General features: G+C 27.8%; 1 protein-coding gene across 2 annotated transcripts in view; it reads right to left on the reverse strand.

Moving 5' to 3' along the window:
• The window catches only part of LOC111635985 (cullin-4A-like), a 66,047-nt gene extending 54,443 nt beyond the window's left edge, over positions 1-11,604 (reverse strand). For both annotated transcript variants that reach the window (XM_023381136.1, XM_023381135.1), the window contains exon 1: positions 11,216-11,604. In XM_023381136.1, coding sequence (XP_023236904.1) covers positions 11,216-11,435 — 220 coding nt within the window. In that variant the 5' untranslated portion in view covers positions 11,436-11,604. The remainder of the gene's footprint in view (positions 1-11,215) is intronic.
• Between the last annotated feature and the right edge of the window lie 6,272 nt (positions 11,605-17,876).

The following is a 17,876-nucleotide window of genomic DNA, read 5'->3' on the forward strand; positions in this document are numbered from 1 at the left end:
CTCCGAGTGTTGCCCACTATCAAATTTAGAACACAAGTTTTAATAATAGTGTAAATTTATTTAAATCTATTTCAAATTTAGTATTTGAAACAGATTTGAACAAATTTTTTGTCTGAATTACTTAATTTTAGTAAACACTGAAAAATAAATTTTAAGAAAAACTTCTATCCAATGATATCCAATACACAAAATTTTATCAATATAACAAAATTAGTTTGTAATGTAAAATTACATATCATCAAAATCACTAATTGCTGAAAGTAACAAGTTTTTTATGATTATGTAGAGACTGGTTTATTTCTTTAACATAAGGAATAAAATTGTAAAAATGGTGATTAAAATTAAATTGAGTTTTCCATCTGAAAATGAGTGTTTTAATCACAATATTTGCTTCAAACTGTTTCATTTTTATTTTCAGATTTGGCAATCAATTTTTTATAAAAATATAATACAGTCTTTCCTTGACTTATGATGTGGTGACTTTCCAAAAAATATTGCAAGTAAAAAAAAAAAAAAAAACAAAAGCTATAAGCAAGGTTATACAGTATGTAACGTGAATTTGGGCTATCATTGATTGCAACAGCCCAAACTCACAAGCAATTGCCATAACTGCCACGCTTAAGATATATCTTAAACTTCTCATTGAGACACAGCATGGTGTTTCGCAAACATAATGGATATACTGTAAAACACAAGAAGATATAAGATGGTACAGTATATATAAAAGAAAGTGTTAAGAAAGATCATTAATGCATCAGTAGAGCAGCTTGAATTTAAAATCTGTTTTCTCACACTTCTATTTCACTTGCATTGTATGTGCAAAATATCACATGTTGAAACATTGTAAGTCGAGAAGCATCTGTATTTCACGATTGAAAAACTCCACCTCACTAACTACAGTAGCTTTTATGTATTAAAAATCCTAAATTTGCAGATAAAATACATAGGACTTGATTTGTCAAACAAAGTGCAGTGACAAGCTAGATTTGGCCTCTACTTTCATGGATGTATAGACTTCCTGTATGAAACCACAACATTTTTTTGTTCCATTGTGTTATCTGAACACATTAATATAACTGATTCCACATGTGCACTGAAAATGAGTTCGATAAAATTTCAGACATTGCTAGATGCAAAGAAACTTCTCTTTTACCATGCACATAATCCGTAAGTTTGATTCATTGATATCCATAATTTTTTACTTCATTACCATTTTCACAGTCTAATGATAATTACTGCATAAATTATAACAATATAATGTTCATCTCACTTAAAAACTTGTAAAAGATTTAATTTTCATTATTTTTTATTAATTTTTATTCCTTTGTTTTGCAATTAAGTTATTAAGCAAAATATTTTTATTTTCACAGATCTCTGTTTGTTAATTAAAAACTACACCAGGATAATAAATCCTATTAATAAACAAGGTCCAAGTAGACAGGATATACACAGAAATTTAAAAGAGTAAGGACATAGAAGTAAAAGAATTAACAGTACTAGAAAATTTAGTGTTTATTGTTATTTATAAAAAAGTTGTTATAAAAATTATAAAATTATTTCATTTTATAATTAACTTTTTTAATAAAAAGTTTAATAAATATTTGCTTGCATTTTTATTTCATACAAACTATAAAGCCACACCAACTGCCATATAATATTGAGCCACATTCTGATAATTATTATTACCAGAATATAGCCCAATATTATAAGGCAATTAGTGTGACTTTATAGTAATGAATCAGGTTTCAGAAGATGTTCATACAAACTAGTTACAGTATTGTTTTCATACAGTATCATCTGTTCAGGTACCAAACAAATTTTTTCCATAAAGAATAATATATATTAGATTAATCTGTTCCAGACCGCAAAAATACACTTATAAAAACATTTGAACTCAAACTTAACACTGATGTAACAAGAAGCTTACAAGCCTAGCATGAATAAATCATAAAAAATCCTAAACAAATAAATAGATGAAATAAATGAAAATTTATTCTCATTTTACCTGTAACTTTGGAGAGTTAATAACCTATGAAGAGAGATGTGGAAGGTGATGAGGAAGGTAAGGAGGAAGTGAGATGTTATTGTTTGGAAAGTGAATCTCAAAAATGGCAGGTATCTGGGGTTCTATCTCTTTTCTGTCTTTTTGTGATTTCTGAGATTTACTAGCTCTGTAACTAAAAACTAGTGTTGTAACAAATAGTATATTCGGCCTCAGGCCGAATAGCCAAATATTCGGCCAAACTATTCGGCTTGATTAACGCACGTAATTGGCACACAAACCGCATTATGGCAAGGATCCTGCTCTCTATTGGCTCACTGTCACTATGCTTCGCCAATCGCGTTAATTCTTGGCAGTTGTAGTGGACAGACAAGAATGTCATGGAAGTATGTGATAAATGATGATATCAAATGTGGATAACAATGAAATGACCTACACATGTAAATAACGGAAAAAGAACAGAGAAGGACCGCGAAGTGAAAATGTGAAAATAAATATGAAATTCAGTTGATAACATAATCGAACAAGACACTTGGCAAATAATTCCATCACCTACATTTACTTCTTACAGAAACGCGTTTCGGGCTTTCGCCCCTCTTCAGTCTGTTACGTCGATAGTTGTGACTTGTGTGTCCGTACTTCCCGCTCCCTTCCCCTCCCCTCTTTTTTCCCGACTTGACGGACTCCCCCGCATGCCTCGTAATTTGTAACATTACCCTTCTCCGAGTGTTGCACACAGCCTCGCCTGCGACTGTATAAACATTCTATTTTATTTTAATAATTGAAGCCAGTTTTTATGGATGTCGATGCTAAGGTTCTTGTTAATATTATTTTTGTCTATGGTAATTTCGTAGCTTTCTTTGAATTTCCTTTTGTACCAATTTTTTTCTTTGTGTACTATTGTTGCATCCTTTTTATCTATTTTGCAGTTGTGGGTCGTGCAGTGTTCGTAAAAAACTGAGTTGATTCTGTTATACTTCAGGTCTGCGATGTGTTCTTTTAGTCTTGTTTCTAATTTTCTTTTTGTTTCACCGATGTATACTTTTGGGGGTTCGCNTGTACGTGTGCTGATCTTTGTAATTATAAATTGTGAATACATGTGACTAATATTATTTTCTTTTTTATTTTGTGCATGTTACAAGTTATAAATAAATATAAACAAACAACACTAACTTGATAACATTAAATCTAAATACCAAAACGATTAATTTACTGTGTTTTGTTATTTATTACTCCTGTTTTTAGGTATTCGGTATTCAGCCGAATAGTGATTAAATATTCGGTATTCGGCCGAATAGTGAAAAATAGGCCGAATACCAAATAGTAACCGAATATTCGTTACATCACTACTAAAAACCTATCTAATAAAATTTTTGCTTTTACCAGTTTCTGAAGAGAGACATCATTGTCATTCAGCAGGTTTATAAAATTGTCTGGTTGATGTTTTTCAAGAAAACTTTGCTGTTTTCTCTCCATTTTGCACACATTTCTTTCATATAAGAGCAGTAGGGACATCCTTTCCTTCTCCTCTTGAGTTAATTTTCTCAGCTCCTTTTTTTGTAAAGAAGGATGAGTGATCCTGTTCTTTCTACACAATCAGAATATCATTTACAAAGCATTTATGCAAACATATATCAGCTTTAAAGGATAGCTATTTCAAGCTTACAGGCTACAGTTTCTGCTACAGTACCAGATCAAGAAAAGTCCATTGGAACACTTATATTTTGTAAGTAAAACTTCTTAAATTGGAAATATGATTACTAGTAATTTCAATAAATCTGTGAACAGGAAGTTATCAAACTTTTCTAATGAGTGTAGCTCCCCTCTTGAAACACAACTGCTCCAATTCAGTTATTACAGATAGATGTAATTTATCAAACCATACGTTGACATCATATCATTTATGTGTAATCCTAGTTCTTTAACAAACTGTTCACTATTCTTTACAGTAGAGCTATACATTTAAAACTTTCTTGATAAAAAAAAACTATTCAAAGCTTGTTGAAGCATTATATCCAATTAAAACATCAGAATGACTGAAGAGAAGCAAATCTATGATCAGAGATTAAAAAACAATGTAATCAATATAAAAGATTGATTCATTTAAATTCTAGAAACAGTTAAATAAAGAAAAAGTGTATATTAATACATAATCAAGTGTAACTGAAAGTTCATATCATATATACATAAGATTTTGAACATATTTATTTAAAAATATGAATCATGGAAAACCCAAAGAATAGACAGTGGATTATAAATGGCTTCCTATAAATGATGATGGTGATACGACTCCAATGCTAAAGGGAGGATCATCACTACCAACATTTATAGGAAGCCATTTTAAAAATATGGTAGAATTTTTTTTATTAAATAATAGTTGCTTCTCAACAAATTTGTTTAATATTTGAAATTATCTTGAAACTAACCACTAGAATTAGATACACGTTTAATGTAGCTGTAATACACAGTATAATAACTATTGATAACTGCGTAAAGAAGTCTTTTTTAAATACCTAAAAGAAAAAGAATCTTTTCCTTCTGTTAGTACAGTATTCCAATTTTTAATTTGATATAAAAACACTAGCATCTTTCTTAAAAGCATCAATATTAGTTTAAATTTTTGTTATAAAATAAAACTTTCAAAAATATTTTGAATTTTATTCTATAATTATACAATCTATTCTAATTGTATTTGTAAAGTTATATGATAGCACAGACTATACAGGACCAGATAGCTAACTTTTGTAGACCTCTACAGTAGTTAGAAAATGGCTCTCAGTTTCTCCAAATAAATTTATCAGAATTATTTTTTATAAAACAGCAACCACACTCCGAGTTGTATATAGCAAAATATGACCTACTTGAACCTATAACCGGTGCGTACAGAGTTTAATCTTCCAAAACAAATGTTTTCTTAACCCCTTCTGGGCTCTTAAGGTAAATCAGCTGGATTGAACATGAAGACGAAAAATTTGAACAAATCCAAACGCTGTTGAGTTTGAATTGTTCGGTTTGTTTTCATATTCGGTCAAGTGACGGGTTTAAAAGAGCTCGAACTTAATGATCATGTCCAAACACAAAAGAAAGTTATGTCAAAATACAAAACATACATGAGAGTGAGATAAATAATTAATAATGATCTCACATGTTCCCCAGTAATTTTTCTTTATACACATAATAAATAGTATAATACTATCACTCCTTATGCAGTAAGTTCTGTCATGCCATGGAAAGGCCAATCTTGTCTCTTGTATTAATGCATGAGGATGAGTCATACGCCTTAAAAATTTCCATCTCCTCTAACCATTTCAGGTGGTCAATGTGCAGTGTGGTAACAATTAATTATGCTCTAGTGAGATCATTATTAATTATTTATCTCACTCTCACGTATGTTATGTATTTTGACATTCTCTTGCGTTTGGACATTGATTGTTAAGTTTGAGCTCTTTAAACCTGTCAGGTGGCGGAATATGCAAACAATTCAAACTCAACAGCATTCAGATTTGTTCAAATTTTTTGTCTTTGTGTTCGATCCAGCTGATTTACCTGAAGAAGAACCCAGAAGGGGTTAAGAAAACATTCGTTTTGGAAGATTAAACTCTGTATGCACCAGTTATAGGTACAAGTAGGTCATATTTTGCAATTATTTTTTAACATTAAACACAAATAATTTTGTTTTTTAAATATATAAACACAAAATTATATGCTTAATATGAGAAATTAAAAACTTAAATTCAAAAATTAATTCAGACTTCTTAAAATAATTTGTATTTTATCTAAATAAAATACAAATGTATTTTCACCTAATAAAGGTGATTGCTCTGCAAACACTTTTCAAATGTTGGCTATTTTATCCTATCTAATTTGCACTTGATAATGAATAAGCAAAAAAAATATTTGCCAGATTTATAAAGTTTATTCTGGTAATGTTGGAATAAACAATTCTTTTTATTGTAAAATACTTTTGTTTGAGTCTAATGGATACTAATCATATAACTTGCTGATGAAGAAAATGACTGTAAAAGGCACACTTTTAAAATATTATTATATTATTAACCTTCACTTTATACTAAGAGAAATCTTATGGATGCATTGCTCCAAGAAAGTTTCTCCAAGAATAGTAATAAATAACATTTAATCTAAACAAAAATAAAATGATTTAATTCTAATTTTCAAAAACATAACTTTATTTAAACACTTCAATAACAACATATTAATATAAATAATTTTACAATACATCAAAAAATTATAATTTAACTAAATTATTTTAATTATTACTTATAAAAATATATTAATAATATAAAACTGTAATTAATATATGCCTAAATTGAAATCATATGTATTTTTAATGCCATTTATTTGACTGGAATGACTTTGATGAACTAATTTTGGAGCATTTCATATTGAAAAGTTAGAATACTACAATAATTGTTAGAGATGTACGATTGTTTGGTAATCGTTAATTGTACTAATTGGCTACTCTATCAATCAATCAATCATTAAATGACAATTCTGCAATAATCAGAATAAATGGTAAATAACCATTCCATTGGAAAAACAATTTAATTATTTTTAATTTAAAAAGTAATAAGCATCAAAAAAAAATGATGAATTATCATTACTAATAAAGTTAAGATAATTATAGTAACACATCCAATTTTATTGAAGCCAGTAACTTTTTGTATCTATGCTTTCAGTCTGAAATTTTTATTCAAACTGAAAATATTCTATTACAATACTAATAAATTTTTAAAATATATATTTTTAAGGAATAAGCTTCAATCACAGTCATAGCCAATTATCATATCTGACTGATTAATTTTCAGTGCATCTGCCTATTTTTGAAAAATATTTTCATTTTTAAACAAGTAGATTGTTATTACATAACAAAACAATATGAAATCATTGGCAAACTAAACTGCACTTGAAAGAATATCTGATGTTTGGAAATAATTGTGACATCAATAAATTAATTTATCAATTAATAATGAAAAAACATGAGCACCAAAAATAGTAAAATCATCATGCCTGTTTGTTTAGAATGGCATCAGTATAGAATTGGCAAGAAAGTATACAATCCTTATTCTACATTAAAAAAGATAATGAAACATTATCTCTGGCAAGTTTTCTCTGTTGCAAGAGACTAAGGGAGAAAAGACAGGGTACATAGTAATCAAGAATTAATTTAATTAAGAATCCTTTTAATCAATGAACCTAATTGTTATTTATATGCCAGTTGCATCAGTTTTAATTCAATTATATAGCCAATCATACAGTTCTCATTAGCATAAGCAAGCAGGCCTGCTAGAATATAATGCAGACAGAATGCTAAGCAAAAGAGAATGTGATTTCCTTTATTATTTGAATATAAAATGATACTAGGTCCTTTCTATATTACAGCGGTGCAATCATGCTGTGCATCTGCTAGTATAATGAATAAATCAATAGGAATTCTGGTGTTTCTTACTAACCAATGATGACAAAGAACAAAAACAACAAACAATGAAAGTATTTCTCTTCTTTGTAAACAAATTGAATCTTTGACTACTAAAATTTTTAGTAGTAACCCATTTTTAGTAGTATTATTTTTCAATATTTTCACACAACTTTAAACTGTAAATAAATAATAAAATANTTTACTGATTAATATTTAGAATAATAATTATTAATCATAGATAAATAGAATACCATAATTATTAAGGATGGGGTGATTATCAAGTTAATCAATTAACAATGAATGATTAATTGGGATTATATAATTAACCATTAACTAATCGTTGTCAAGTATTTTTCTTAAATATTTTATAAAATTTTAAAAATTTAAAATTTTATAAAATATTTAAGAAAAATACTTGACAACGATTAGTTAATGGTTAATTATATAATCCCAATTAATCATTCATTGTTAATTGATTAACTTGATAATCACCCCATCCTTAATAATTATGGTATTCTATTTATCTATGATTAATAATTATTATTCTAAATATTAATCAGTAAAAAACAAAAATTGTATAATTGCCATGCAAATTTTTCTATATCACATACTGAGGCTCACCATCCTTGATACAGGCAGTATCATAAAAAGATTTCAAATAAACATTGACTTTTTCTATATGTTTATCACTGTTTACAAGAATTATTAACATATCTAGTCTTTAAGATGATTTAGACCAGTGATAAACAAACTGCTGTTTCCAAACTGCATATATTTTCAAGAATTCCACAAACACATTTAATTTTTGATAAAATTGTTAAATTGATAATATAAAAAAATTGCCATTTTGAAAAAACATTTTAAAATTATTTCTTTAAACAAATTTAAACTGTGATAAGATTTTATATTTAAAAATAAAGGTTAAGATTTTAAAAAGTTGTCTGTATTAAATCCCTTTCTTCCACAGTTCTGCAGAGTTTCCTGGATATTGAAAATTTGATATCTGACTTGTCTTGGCCAATATAAAAAAAATAAAATAAAAATTTTAACAAAAATAAAATATATATATATCTTTATCAGAAGTAGTCAGTAGTCAGCACTCTGCTAAAATTGTAGATCATTTCTTTATGAACAGAAAAAGATACACATTCAGGAACAACACTTGGCAAGATATTTTGTTCCAAAGTTTTCCTTTCATTTTTTTCAGTTAGACAAGACAACCAAAAAAAGATATCATATCTCACAACAGAATGTATGTTAATTCTTGGTTTATTTTTTGCTCTTGGAGACACAATCTATTATACAATATTAAGTCAGTACTGCTTCAGTCATTGTTTATTTCTATCAAATATATATCATTAAATCTATAATCAGTATTCTCATACTTGAAATATACCTTATGCTATATAAATATCATTTTCAGTTACTTCAACTTGCTCCAAGAAAACCTTTAACATGCAGCTTAATTTTGCTATCAACTAATGTTTTCGGACTGCTTCACTGACCTTCTTCAGGTTCGTTCTTAATTTAACGGAAAGACAAAAATCTTCATTTGAGATGAAAGTTCTTTTTCTTAACAGAAAGCTTCTAGAACACTTATCTTTAAATCAAATCATCTTAGATTTGATTTAAAGTCAGTGAAGCTGTCCGAAAATGTTAGTTGGTAGTAAAATTAAGCTGCATGTTAAAGATTTTCTTGGAGCAAGTTGATTTATGATAGTAAGTACAGTTTGTTTAGAAGTTATATTCAGTTACTTCTTATAAACAAAACCACTAAATACATCATTTAACATTAACAAACTTATTTAAAGATACTATTCTGATTTTTTTGCCACTACTCAAAATTTATTTCATCAATTTTGAATAGTATTTACAAGTATAAGAACAAGTTTCAGGAATCACATCTCAATAAGGATTACTCTTTGGCTTACCATACTTTCTGGTGTATAAGACGATCTCTGACTTTTACAGTTAAAATATAGTGTTTGGGTTATACTTGCCATATATGACAACACCTGACGTATAAGATGACCCCTGACTTTTGAAAAGATTTTCCTGGGTTAAAAAGTCATCTTATATGCCAGAAAATACAGTACTTGAAATTTTTGCCCATATGGAGATTGTCTATAACAGAATTATCATTTTACTTCTGAGAGATAAAATATTAGGATATTTTAATATTTTAATCAATATATATTTTCTTCACTGATATGATTAAAATTCTTTTAAAAACAAAACTTTACTAAATCATTGTTTTGATTTTTAAATCAGTTTATTTTATTTTGATGTCAGATTTATTTGAGAAGTTTAAATTTTTAAAATATTGTTATTTTGAATAATTTTTAGGAAGTAAAAATTGATTTTGATGATTTCTATTATGATTTTCAAAACAAATAAGCTATTAGAATGTTAAAAACAGACCCTTTATATTATTAAAATCACTTTTACTTTGTAAACATAATTATTTAAAATAAAGTGTGAAGATTCAATTAATTTGCTAATATTGTAATGGTGCTTTGTGCATCCTGACAAAGTACAGAGTTCTTAGTAGAGAAACTATACAGAATTTCAAAGAAAATGAAAGTTTGTCTAGTATATTGGGCCAAAGACCAAATTTAGTTTCTATTCTCAGCTTTTTGAAAGCCAAAAATATTTTGAGACTTGTTTACTTATTATTCTATGCTAATTTTATGATTTGCATGATATATATCAATTATGATTGTATAACATACTTTTACATATCCTACTGTTCGAGTTCATTATTAAATACGTTGGCAATTTATATGTTCAGTTACAGTTTTTGTTCTTGTTCATTCTAACTTTCAACTCAGTGCAACTTGGCACTTCTGAGTTTTCTACCAAAACTTAAATCAACAAACCAATTTAAAATAAGTAATAATTAATTTTGATATTCTATAATTAATTCAATGCAATTTTGTAAAGGAATAGTAAATAGGTATTTAGATATAATCATGCTAAAGCATCAAAAGGTATGTTAATTTAAATAGCAGGTAAGTTATAAAAAGATTCTATTTTTGGTATAGAACTTTTAGATAAAAAGATCAGTATTATTTTTAATAATAAAAATTTCAATCATTTTAGCATCCGAATTTCCTATCGAGTACAGATACAACATATATATTTTTTATCTAACGAAAGACCGAAAAAAAATGTCAAATTAATTTTAATTGATACGAAACGGTACGATTACATGAAAAATCAGAAACAATTCCAATTTACAAATGATTAATAATTTTCAAAAATAATTAAGGTGCAATAATACACGATTTGTTTTTCTTATCATCATCTGTTAAGAAAACAAATCAACAAAGGTAAATGCACTTTATTATAATAATGCAACAACAGAAGCTTAGTGTTTATATAAGTTACAATATACCAAATCAAAAGATCTTAAAATTATGTAATTTATAGAAAAAAAAAAAAAAGAAATCCAACATTATCTTAAAAACTTATATAAAAATTTTGATCAGTTTTAATCTATCATTTAAGCATTTATCTTAGTCATATTACTTAGATGGCACTTAAAAAAAAAATCCACTAAACTAAATAGACATTAAGTTTTTCACTCGGGACAAATAGTTAAGTAAAAGTGAAAACATCGATATATAATCCGAGACAAATAAAGGTTGGAAAACGTTTAAGACTTTTAAGAAATTCTTAATAAAATGACGATAAAACGTAATTTTTTAATACTGGAAATATAATGACTCTTAGGACTAATTTTAGGCTTAATACAGTAGAGGTCATTTCCTCACCAAAATTCCTGATTACAAGTTTCTTTGCTGATCCTGGTTTACTATTCGTTAAAGAAGCACTTTTATTCATGCCATTAGGACTATTTACATTTAAGTTTGTTCTCTTTGTATCATTCATTATCGAATCACTTTTCTGTCGTTTAGTCAAATAGTTGTTCTCTGAATGTCTCCTACGTCTGTTTTCAGACTGCTGCTCTTCGGTATGATTTATATTTGACATAGGCGATCATATCCGCGGCTATACAAGCCGTCTACTGATTGATTAAACAGTTCAATCTTAATGTTTTTTTTAAAAAAAAACGATTCCTCTCTTATTCGAAAACTCGCATTTATAACTCGCAATGCTTTTGAACTCTTAACTATCGACGGCGCTAGCCGCTATTCCGCAAACTTTCATTATTCATATTTAGCCTAAAATTCGCCAAATTACTTCATTGGGCATTGGGCCAATATTTGTTATTCTCGTTAAAAGTTAATCGATTATTTAGGAAAAAAAATTTTTTTTTCTTTCTTATTTAATTTAAATTTTATATTTAATTTTTATTAAATGATTTCCTCGTTAAGTGGAAGGCGTTACTGTTTCGGTTATATATGTGCATTGTGTAAAAAAAATATATAAATTTATAGCGCTTTTTGTTCTACTGTTTTAAGATTTTTTTAAACTTGATTCTGTTATTTTTAATCATTTAAAATTGAAATGTTAAAAATTCAAAATTCGATTTCGTGTTTGCGATTTTTTCTACCGGCATCAAATTTTGAAGTTTATCTCATTCAAAAGTTGGAATGAAACCAAATAATTTAAATAAATAAAAAATGAGCTTTCATTTATTATACTTGGATTCTGAAAGCGTAACAAATGAATGTGCAATATAATAATTTAAATTTATGTCTAAAATATAATATCTTTAAAAATATATAGCGTATAGAAGGTTTGAAAAACAAGAGTTTTTTCTTCCGCAAATTTAAGCTTGAGAAACGTTTCTAATGTAGATATACCTTAAGAGCTGTGGCTTAGAATATGGCGAGAAAATTAGATTGAAATTTTAGTTAAGAGTTAAATTTACTTAATAATTTTTCTTTTGAAAATAAATTTATTTATTTGTATGAACACGAGAATAATTTAGTAAACAATCGCATTGTACGAAATTGCAAACCTAAAAGCGTAATGTGTTACTCCTGATTGATAAAATGAAAAAAAAAATAATCCATAGGTTATGTATTTACTGGTACTTATAATGTTATTTTATATTCTTTTATGTGATAATCATTCTCTATCAAAAGAGCCCATCTTTAGAAAACAATAAAATCGAATGTACTAATTTAGATTGCGACTGTATTTCACGATCGTAAAGTGCAATTCACTCAATTTATTTAAATTTTATATAGGTTTTCATTTAATTCTAATTTAATTGTTGTTCGTCTGACTTTCTTTGCATTTAATTTTGTGTAAACATTTATTAAAATATTCCATTTTTGTGTTGCATAAAAAAAATAAAAATGAGTAAATTCGATTGGTGCGATTCTGAATGTATTCTGTATTATTGCAATAATACGTGATGGTAAAGTCTTTTAAATATATGAAATAGAATCAAATATTAAACTAAGCATTTTTATTATCGAAAAATGTACAGTACTTATCTTATTAATTGTTTCTTTCATAAATATGGTTTAATAGATTTATTGAAAATATTTAACAAATTGAAATTTGCGGTGATAACAATAAACGATAGAACCGAAACGAATCGAAAACGACATCTCCCCGCAGATATTTGAATTTTAGCCAATCATACGCTCTCTGAAAATAACGTCATGTCGCCTTTTATAATTTGTCACGCGATCTGGAGCACTCACGAATACGGTTTCTATTTCGCGTTTTAAAAAAAAATTATCTTTAATTATTAATTAATGTTTTGTAAAAATTAATAATAAATTTTAAAAGTATACATCAAATTTTATTTCTTACAGTCAAATTTATTTAATTCATAAGCGTCAAAATATAAATTCATATAAACAATGTTTACTTATTAATATAACAGAATTAACCTAGTTATTCTTTTAATCTTAAATACATTTATCATACAGAAAGTTAATATACTAAATTTTCTGTTTGGTAATGTAAAGTAGCTAACAATTTTAATAAAAAAACATAAAATCGCTTTATATAGATCAAATTATACACATTTGATATCTCTAATAAAAATATCAATTGAAATTATTTGACATATTCAAATGATAGGAATAGGTATGAGATGATATGAGTAAACTGGTCAATAGAATACGTAATCAATTCATTTATAAATCTATTTGATTTTAAATGTTACATACTTTAGAATTATTTCAAATGATTTTGTTAGCTTTATGACATTTAACATTCATACTTATCGATTAGAACCAACTAAGACATTTTGGTACAAGCTTTTAATTTAAGTGTCTTTATATTTTTAATTATTAGCTTTCATTTCCATTGTACAGACACTGCAAACTATAATATGTGTTTGGTACAATACTATGCATAAAATGGAAATTAATGATTTATAAAAAGCGAATGTAGTTTATAAACTGGTACAGTGAAAATGAAAGCGAATACTGCAAATCTTTAGACAAGTAATTTGGTTTTTGTATTAATTAAAACACATTAAAACACATGTTTGATTTTTCTGGAGCAGAGAAGTTTTGAAATAAGTTTTCTGTAAAATTTTTTCATTTTTGGCTTTTCATTGTTTACTTGTAAATTTTTATATATTTATTGTATTTCTATTTATATTTTATGTTTCATCATTTATTATTATTTATTTTGGTTTTTTTGTGTGTGTGTGTATGTGGCGTTTCCTTTATTTTGTTCTTTTATTCATATTTAATTTTGTTGTGTTCGAAATTCCGTTAAAACTTTATACTCTAACTAGAGAATGCAATTCAACGTTTTTGAGGATGGTTTGTCGAACCGTTTCTTTGGCAAAAAAGGGGTGTTGTATGTGATAAAAGTACTGTATAACCAAAATATAAAGGCACTTAAATTAAAAGCTTGTATCAAATTCTCTCAGTTGGTTCAAACTGATATGTATGGATGTTAAATGTCATAAAACTAACCAAAGCATTTTTTTTTTTTTCAATATTGTTTAATGGGTGAGTTATTAAATTCAAATTTCTCTTGAATTTTGAATTTCTTTGAATTTTGTCACGTATTTTAGATCTCGTGAAAAAATAATTAAGAGTGACATGACGTCATATAGAGAAATAATATGATTGCTACAACTTGCATAAACTTTAGAGGATCGATTGTAGAAATAGTCTACTATTTACGATTTTTTAAAATTCAAATTCAGATATTCTTAAATATTACTATATTTTTGTATATAATAAATGAAAGTTCTATTTTTGTCAAAAAGTATTACAGCCTATTTCATTTCTATTCGGCTAAACCAGTGCTTCTCAAAGTAGGTGATATTGCCCCTTGGGGAGCGTTAGGCATAATAAGAGGCGAAGGAAGCGATAGGCTCTGTCGCCTCCTACAAAGTCTATAAACGTGAGGTCAAGACACAATACCGTGATGCATCGCGGCAATCGCCATGTTGGGGCTCTTTTGGTGTGTATGGTGTTTCTAGAGTGAAGCTGATTATTTGTTTCTTTCGATCTCAATTAGTTGGATTTCTTGTTATATATAGGGTATATATTAGGGTTTCTCATTTCCCGGTCTTTTGCTTGTTCCGGGATAAAAGTGAACTGTTTCCCGGGATAGAATTAATTATTTTTAAGATACCGGTATACAAAATATCTTGAAATCAAATGATATAATTAATTTTCGTTTTTTAAAGAAATTTAATACGTTCTGCAACCTCCAAAATCATATTAATAATGCTGTCTAAGATATATATTAAAAATTACCTTTGAATTACGTAGAAATTTTCACAAATAGAAAAAATTTATCAAAGTTTGCTGGGAACTGCATACAACAAAAAAAAAATGCTTTGAATTGACTTGAGAATTTAATGAACTTAGATCAAACTTCTAACTTAATTAAAAGGTAATGTTTATTTTTTAAATAAAGCATAATACAAAATATTATTGTAAATTTTTATAAGATTTTAAAAAGCAAAGATGGTCAATACGCGGATCACTCAATCTGATTTTTATTTTAGTAATGAAAAGTCCTGCTACCGATAATGCCCTTTTCGATTAAATTGATGTCAGTGGAATTATGTCTTCTCTTAAATGCATTAAACACATGTTGTGTGTTTTTTTGCCTGTAGCCTGGAGGATTTATAATTCATTTTCAAGATTGTAGGATTTCTTTTGTTCTCTGGTATCCTTTATTTGTCTTGCTTTAATAGAAACATCAAGCCCAATAATTCGGCAGTTCGTTTGTCTTTAATAATCAGGTTTATGAAGAAAAACTTCATACTTGCGGACTTCATACTCGTTTGTATTCTTGTCCAATTTGCATAACCTGGCGTTACGCAATTATTGAAGCTACTGGGCATGGTTAAAAAGTCAGATAGCATAAGCACAATTATTCCAGATACTACAGGTTCTTACAAATGAATTTTCAGAGTCCTGTTACAAATAAGCCACATATTGATTATTGATTATTTGTGATATGCCATAACGAGCAAAGATTTAAAAAACTAATAAGTAGGTTTAAAATTAATGAATAGAAATGTATTCTGACCGTTTATGAGTTAATTATACTTTCTATTTGCAAAATTTCCTCAACTTTAACACAAAATAAGAAAAAAGTGAATTTTTAATTTAAGAAATTTGCGGGATTTCCCGGGATGAGAAGAATTTCCAGGGATATTTTCCGGGTTAAAAAAACAACCGGAATTCCCGGATCCCATTTGAGAAACCCTAATATGTATATTTAAATGGTTTTGTGTAGCATTGTAAAAATTCGATAGCCAAAGATAATTAAAGGCTTTAACTAAATAGGTTCAAAATAAACAGCTGTGTATAATAAAGTACGAGGATAAATTTTTTTCGTTTCGAAATGCAAAATTAGAGAAGAAATTTGGAAATATTTTTGATTCTATCCAGGACCGGTTCTGGACTGTTAGCTGCTTGCCTGCTAGATATTTGGCCGCCCTTGCCCCATTATGTGAATCACAAGTAGATTTATAACTTAACACAACCGATAGTAATTTACTGGTATGTTTTTATGATAGTTCTGTATAGTTGACAGGAGTTTTAAAAAATTCATGGTTAAAGTCCATAATTAACTTTTACTTGGTAGCATCATTTACAACTAAATTTAATGGATGAGAGAGACGCACGAGGTACAGAAAAAGCTCTAGAATTTATTTTTCTTAAATTTACGATTTATGTATCCGTTGTCATATAAATTTGTCTTTCCACTTCTTTCCCAAGACTACAAATATTCGAGTACAAAGTAACCGGTTTCGACTTATTTCTACTTAACAAGTAGTTAAATAATTAAGAGATTAGGGAATTAGGGACATAAGTAAAACCTCGCTGAAAGAGCCGGAATTTTACTTAATACTTACTTAAACAGAAGCTTAACCGAACCAATCTCTAGCCGAGTACAATGGGGATTGATTTCTTCGAAATATTAGATGTAATAAAGAGAAAAAATTTTCCAGTTCAACGAGAGTGACCGAAAAGTTGTAAATTTTGGAAATTTCCGTAGACACCTGGTCCTAAAACGAATTAGTTAGAAAACAAACGACGGACAATCTATTAAGTTTAACGTATTTAGATTTTTACAGCTATGGTGAGAAACGTTTAAAATCTACAACAACCGTGTCGCGTCCTTCGAGATATACTACTAATGCGACAAAAGAGGCATTTGATATTGACCGGTATCGGCACCCTGGGAATTTGGCAGTCCGCGTGTATGCACGCCCTGCAACCGTCTCTGATTCCACCCATTAGCCACTGATAGGGAGCTATTTGACTAAGTGAATTGTTTTACGATTTAAAAAGTAAAGAATATTTTGTTATTTTTATGTACAAATTTTTATGTTTCCTTACAAAGCTATATATAATTATAATTTTCTTTAAAAGTATATTCATACAATTGAAAAATATTTTGTACTAGGCATGTACCGGTACATCTACCACACATTTTATTTCACCAAGTAAGTTTTTATAATTTTATTTTTAATTGTAGTCCTTATATCGTGGCTAGCGATTCGGAATGTAACTGTGATATTAAAAATACATTTAGAGAAGTCTGTGGTTTTTACTGGCTTATCGAACGAACGATACGAATGGACTCTAGACCAGGGGTGTCCAACCTTTTAGTTTCTTTGGGCCGCATTGGAAGAAGTCAAGGAGTTTTGGGCCACAAGTATATATTATATATACTTGTGGCCCAACAAGTATATATAATATTATATATACTTGTGGCCCAATATACAAGTATACTAAAGGATTAACACATCTAGATTATAATAATAAGTATTAAATTTTTATCACGAAAAAGGATATTTTAAAAAATTACTTCTACAGACACTTTCAATTTTACTTAGAAATAGACAAATTCATTTACTATAAAAAAGACAAACGAAAATTTATTTGAAAAACACAAATATTTGTTTTATTTGGGTCTCTAATTAATAAAAAGCGACGAAACACCATTTTAAAGTGCATTTTTATTCAATTAATATAATTATAAATAATATTGATCAATTAACTGATTATTTTC

This window comes from Centruroides sculpturatus, unplaced genomic scaffold (assembly GCF_000671375.1).
Source record: "Centruroides sculpturatus isolate CEXI.00-Female unplaced genomic scaffold, Cexi_2.0 scaffold959, whole genome shotgun sequence".
Lineage (NCBI taxonomy): Eukaryota > Metazoa > Arthropoda > Arachnida > Scorpiones > Buthidae > Centruroides > Centruroides sculpturatus.